This window comes from Sinocyclocheilus grahami, unplaced genomic scaffold (assembly GCF_001515645.1).
Source record: "Sinocyclocheilus grahami isolate Dianchi unplaced genomic scaffold, SAMN03320097.WGS_v1.1 scaffold19.1, whole genome shotgun sequence".
Lineage (NCBI taxonomy): Eukaryota > Metazoa > Chordata > Actinopteri > Cypriniformes > Cyprinidae > Sinocyclocheilus > Sinocyclocheilus grahami.
This window is the reverse complement of record NW_015505198.1, coordinates 2,523,025-2,529,799: the sequence shown is the minus strand read 5'-3', so window position 1 is coordinate 2,529,799 and position 6,775 is coordinate 2,523,025. Positions and strand designations below refer to the sequence as shown.

The following is a 6,775-nucleotide window of genomic DNA, read 5'->3' as shown; positions in this document are numbered from 1 at the left end:
GAGACAAGGAGAACAGTGGGGAGGTGAGAAAAACGCACGAGCTGTTCACCTGCTAATACACCACACGGAAAAAAAAGTTCAAAATAGGAAATATGAAAACTGTCATCTGACACCATCATAATCCAGGTAAGCTGGATCGTTCGAGGGTAAGGATCGACATCTGTGCTGCATGACTGTTTCTGCCTTTTCACCAGATTTTACAGCCTTGTGTTTTGTAAATGCATGAATGTGATACAATTTCACACGTGAAAACAAGTTTACAGATTTATTTCTGTTGCATTGTCGATTGCAGCTAAATTTTTGTGATTTGATTAGAGAATCAATATCTTCTGGAATTCTGTCTGTAATTGTTATGTTAATACACCACTGCATACGCTCAGAAAAAAAGGTACAAAAGCTGTTACCATGCTGGTATCTTTTCAAAAGGTACACCTTTGTACCATGATTACCCCTAACGGGTGCATATTAGTACCTTTAAGGTACATTTTAGTGAAAGGGTACCGCCCCAGTGACAGCTTTTGTACCTGTGAGAGTGTATTTATTGAGCACCATGTATAGGTTGTTTTTAAATCGCTGCTGATTGATTCAGAAGATCTATTTCCTCTCATCATCCCCAGTAAGAGCACAATGCTGACTCTTCCATTTGATGATCCTGTCATAATGGACAGTCAGTTCGGGGCAAACTTTCCACGGGACTGCGTGGGTGAAATGAAGGTCACCAAACAAGAGCCATTTAAAAAGGTGGAGACGCTCTCCCACACGATGGAGGATGAGGATTCGGAGAAGGATGAGGATGAACGGGAGGATGGACAGGACGAGAACGAGAACGATCTGCCTCGGAGGAGAGGGCCGCGGAAAAAGAAAATGACCAAAGCCAGGGTGGACCGGGTCGTGATGAGGCGCATGGAGGCCAACACCAGGGAGAGGAACCGAATGCACGGTCTGAACAACGCCCTGGACAGTCTGCGCAAGGTGGTGCCCTGCTACTCCAAAACCCAGAAACTGTCGAAAATCGAAACCCTGCGGCTGGCCAAGAACTACATCTGGGCGCTTTCCGAGATCCTGAGCACCGGGAAGAGGCCTGACCTCTTGACCTTCGTTCAGACCCTGTGCAAAGGGCTCTCGCAGCCCACCACCAACTTAGTGGCCGGATGCCTGCAGCTGAACGCCAGGAACTTCATCACGGATCAGATCAACGGCGAGGCGTCTTTCTCCGGCAGGTCGCCGTACGAATCCGTGTACACGACCTACCACAGTCCGGGTGTGGTGCCGCCCTCTGGACCCTCGGTAGATGCCGTCAAACCCTTCAGGCCGTTCAACTACTGCAACTCCTATGAGTCTTTCTACGAAAGCGTCTCGCCGGAATGCGGAAGCCCTCAGTTCGACGGTCCCTTAAGCCCGCCTATTAACTTTAACGGGATCTTTTCCCTCAAGCACGAAGAGCCGGTCGAATACGGCAAGAGCTGCCACTACGGAGCGCGCTATTGCGCCGTGCCGCCGCGCTCCTCCATCAGCCAGAGCGCGAGAGGCTCCTCGGATCTCCATTTCCCGTATGACATTCACCTCCGCGGCCAGTTTTACCCCGTGCAAGACGAAGTAAACACTTTTCATAATTAATGAGAGAAAGTCAAACGTGAGTGAAAAGGACTGAAAATGCAGGACTTTCAATCGCACATGTATTATTTATAAAATCCATCTCTGATTTGGGTTTTAAGCCATCAGATGTTTTATTATTTATCCCTTTTAATTAAATGGAAAACGTGCTTACAGTGTTTCTAATTATTGATTTTTAAACTGTCCGACAAAATATGTGGTCTGATGGAAAAGTAATCCACAAACAATATCAATGTGTTTTACGCAGAGTTTCTCGTTTATTTTCAGTTTAATTGAATGACCCGTGTGAGTATTTATTATAGATCTAAATCTGCCAGTAAGGACTCTTGCTCCAAAAGGCATCTTTTAATTATAAGGCCGTTCAAATATTTGCGAAGAAAATTCAGTAAAATAGAAGAGCAATAATTGCTAAGGGTGCTATGCATTACACAAGTCTATAATTCTCGATCTGGCCATTTATTTATGCACTTAATTTGTCTAAACAATGTTCGCACAAACTTCAAAATATTGGTGTTAAAAAATGTAATTGCTCATCATTTTGTAATACATAAATGCGTTTATTCGTTTATGAGAAGTAACATAAAAAACGTAAGAACTTGTATTGTATTTGTATTGTATTTATTTCCTTTGAATCAAAATTTCATCTTTATTTAGAAAAGTTTCGTGATGTATTACACAGGGCACTATTTAAATGTTGGTAAAAATTGATTCAACAATTGCCTATTATTATTATTATTATTATTATTATTTACAATAATAGTAATGACATGTTAAAGACCACCACGAAGAGGCACTTATTGAATCAATTTGTTTTCCTATAGAAGATGATATATTTAAAGTTTATATAGGCTATGGATGTAATTCTGAAAAACGAAATAATAACGGTATATTATTCATTTGTTTCATTGATTTCAATGTGTGTAATTTAACTTTATAAATGTGGACAATCGAGATTTAAGCACCCTCTTCATTTCCAAATATTTCAAATATCTCACATTTGTCTATGCGCATGATTTCAAAAGTATGATGGCACAACACGATGATGTAATTATGCAACAGATTGTTTGACATTTCTGTATTTTCTCAAATGTAAAGTCGTCGATATATTGGTGGCATTGCGTACAATCTCGGAACAATCACTGTAAGAAAATGCATTTGAAGCATGTCAAATCTCTAATGGAAAGGTCTGTGTGCTGTCTAGTGAACTCATGTCACGGGAAAACCTGCCTTATTATATTTGTCACGCATCATTTATGCAATGTCATGGACGTCTGCAGTGGTGGATTTGTGCATTCTGATTTTTATCACCAAACGGGATTTTTGTGTGTGTGTGTGCAAAAATGACTGAATGCACTGAAACTGGTCTTTGTATACACTGTCGAGCTGTTTTGTACAGTAAAATAAAGTTTAATTGAATACAATTCTATGTTGAAAACACTGTTCTGAAAACATGACATTCTCTAAAATCAAATCATAAATAAAATATAATAGATATATGTAGTTTTTTTTTTGTTTGTTTGTTTTTTAAATATAGGCTATCTAAACCTCGTTATGTGCCGCTAGAAAAAACGAAAACAACATTTAATGCAACGGCGCATTTAGTTTTCTATAGGATAATTGCAAAACCTTCAATGAACAAACAACGCTTTAAAATGTACGAAGATAATAACCTATATTATTTAGATCTATAAATTTAAAGTCTAAAAATATATAGGCCTATCTGCTACAATCACTAGCCTATAGGTCATAAATACCTACAGAAAAGCAAAGAGAGCATCTGTTTATCAACAGAGGACAAAGGAATTTAATTCATGAAGTCGCCAAAATCCACCAAATCCATCTCGTGCATTAGTTTGCAGGCCTATGCGGCGCGTTGGTCAAGGTTAATTGTAAAATGAGACGTTCTTGAGATGTTATTCAGGACTGGGTTTAGGGGAGTAAAGGTTGTCTGGCTTGGAGTCTCTCCTGTCTCCGAGTTCAGCAGCGAGCTGGACGCGGGCCAAACAGCGACAGACTGCGGATCAGGAGCCCAAAAACAGCTATTCCCCCGCGGATGTGCATTGTCATCCCCGAGAAACCAGAGTGACAGCATTCATAATACGATACAATGAAATGGGTTTAAAAGCCATAAAACGAATAGTTTACGATAGATAGATATATGAAAAAAAAAATTTGTTCAAACCGTGGTTATGAGTTCGATTCCCGACTAATAGGCCTAGATTAGCCTACATGAATTGATCATATGTATAACCTTGAATGCAGTGTGAATTGTTTAGGATAAAATGCTCAGCAAAATAGTCCAAAATTAAAGTTAGCTTCACAGTCACTGGCAGTTTTGACAAAACAGATTCGTACACTCTAAAAAATGCTGGGTTAAATACAACCCAGTGCTGGGTAAAATAGGGACAAACCCAGCAATTGGGTTGTTTTGACCCAGCGGTTGGGTTACTACCCAGAAGGTTGGGTTAAACATTTAACCCAACCGCTGGGTCAAAGCAACCCAATTGCTGGGTTTGTCCCTATTTTACCCAGCACTGGGTTGTGTTTAACCCAGCATTTTTTAGAGTGTAAGATCTCACAAAACTTCTTTTTTCTGGTAGTAGTCCTAATTGATTCCTTTTCACGCTTTCAAAGAAAAAATAGACCCGTAATATACGTTAATATCCAATGAATCATCACGTTGTCCTAAAACACCTAATGCTGTTGACAGGTGCAAAAATTCAACCTGCACAATCACCGATCCGTGTGCGATGAGACTCTTGATTTGCTGTGGGGATGTTGAGGTGTCAGAAAAACCCCACAGTGGCGATATTTCACACAACTCAGAGAGAGGCAGAACATATGCTACCCCAGAGACAAAGCTGTCAGGAACGAACAGCTGAAAAATGAGCAGCAGCCCTTCTCTATGTGCCTCTGTCGACGTTTTAGAGCGTTATTTACTTTTAGATAAAAACGTAACTAATCTGTTAACTGACAAAGAAGATGCATGCCTTATTTTAGCCAGACCCTGAATCCAGTTAGCCTATTTAAACTCGTTTATAGCCTATTTTATTCCTAAACAAATAAATAGAACTCTAATGATATACCATTTTAAATATAAAATACACTTTTAAGTACGTTTTAAACTGCAAAATGTTATTATTAAAACAATTATGGAACACAAACCAATTTGTGAATAATTATATAAATTTACAACAAATGTGACAGTTTGATCTATTGTCCCAACATGAATTATATTAAAATACGATGATATGATTATAGGCTTAAAAAGACGTTTAGTTTAGTTTTGAACTAAACGAAAATGCAATGCAAATATGCATTAGTAACAAGGACCATAGTATAAAATTTATTTTTCAAATATCATTACTCAACTTTATCAACTGGCTCATATGACCTTAGTCAAGGTACAGCCATTTTAATTTTTGACAGGAATGAAAACGAGGCTGTGAAATGAAGCCTACAGTGCGTTCATTTGTACTGGGTGTTCAACAACATATACCGACTGTTCAGATGAACACAAAAACTTTTGGAAAATTGTGAGTTGTGAAAATTACGTGATCTAGGACTTTATAGTGCGTGCCATTGTAAAGACTGTAAAGTAGCGGTGCCCACACTCGGTCCTGGAGGGCCGGTGTCCTGCAGAATTTAGCTCCAACCCTAATCAAACACACCTGAAGCAGCTAATCAAGCTCTTACTAGGCATACTAGAAACTTCCAAGCAGGTGTGTTGAGGCAAGCTGGAGCTAAACTCTGCAGGACACCGGCCCTCCAGGACCGAGTTTGGGCACCCCTGCTGTAAAGTCTATCCTCACAGCCTCGTTTTCATCCGCGTAAAATTCAATATGGCGTCTAACCTAGACATGCCATACCCTTGTTTAAAACTTTGGCTGTCATTTGTTTTTAATGCTCAGGTGAGAATGAATTTCATACATCTCACTTGAATGGTTAAATGAAATTACTTATGTTGGTTGTGTGGAAGAGCATATGGTAGATGTATGTGGGTGGGTGTATGTGAGTGTACATACGTGTGTGTGTGTGTGGACGGTTGGAGGTGAATTACTACTACATACTCACATTCACGATCACTCATAGCTCTTGTCCATGTGATGCTCTGTTCTGTGTTCTGATGTCAAGCCTTCTGTTCCAAATCCTATCATTGAAGGATGAGTCACACTAAACATGATCACCAAATACAATCTGTCCAGAGTGGTAAAACTGTACATGGTTATTTGGGTCGAATGACCCATCCAATTATGTATCCTGATATATAGTATGTGAACAGAATGAACATCTAAGTGTTATGCTAAACAATCCTTGATGCTGCAATTCTCAAGTTTGTTATTCCATAAGGCCATGGGAAATTTATGCACTGGCCATGGGATTTGTTTTTATAAATGGCTCTTTTTTTAAGTGTAAGTGCTAGGGACCAAGAAAGTGGTTTCTTGTGGTTAAATTGGACTTGTTAAACAAAACACGAATAAATTGTTTTCATGGTTATTGGTTATGTGTCAGAGGTCAATGCCAACCTGCCATCATGACCTCATTACATACTCTCTGAGTAGGTACTTCTTTTGAACAAGTAGTTTACTTTTTGCCTGCTGTTTTATGAATACACTCTTAAAAATAATGGTTCTTTATTGACATTGATGGTCCTTTAACATCCATGGAACCTTTACATTGCACATAAGGTTCTTTATAGTGGAAAAGGTTTCTTTAGATTATTAAAAAGTTCTTCACATTAAAAAAAAAATGATTTCATGAACTCTTCAATGGACGTTTTTTTGGGGAACCAAATAATGGTTATTTTCTGGCTTTGCTTTGAAAACCCTCTTTTATTTTTAAGACGGTACTGTGAATTTCAACATATTACTCTTTTCATATACTGTTTTTCACCTACTATATAGAAGGCAAGTGTGCATACTTGGATGCCGCCTATGTCACTAGTTAACATTGTTCCTTCAGCCCCGGCTGGACAATGTTCCAACTACATCATATGATAGCAAAAAGCATTTTATATAATATTTTGGTATTTGTTTTACCAGTTTGTGTAGGGATCTTAAAGCATGCATTGGATTTTTTCCTCTCAATTCTTCAAAATATCTTCTTTATGCATAACTATTTAGGTGCCGTCAGCCAGTCAGCTTTGTCATTATGGCTTTTG

At 38.9% G+C, this 6,775-nt stretch overlaps 1 protein-coding gene across 2 annotated transcripts; it reads left to right on the top strand.

Annotated features, from left to right (window-relative positions):
• neurod6a (neuronal differentiation 6a) lies at positions 1-2,396 on the top strand. Of its 2 annotated transcripts, none has more exons than XM_016237632.1 (2): positions 1-126; positions 618-2,396. In XM_016237632.1, exon 2 carries the CDS (start codon positions 628-630, stop codon positions 1,615-1,617), a length of 990 nt encoding a protein of 329 aa, XP_016093118.1. In that variant the 5' UTR covers positions 1-126; positions 618-627; the 3' UTR covers positions 1,618-2,396. The 2 variants fall into 2 exon arrangements, with proteins under 2 accessions (XP_016093118.1, XP_016093108.1); XM_016237622.1 differs by having other exon boundaries at positions 1-146.
• Positions 2,397-6,775: the final 4,379 nt, after the last annotated feature.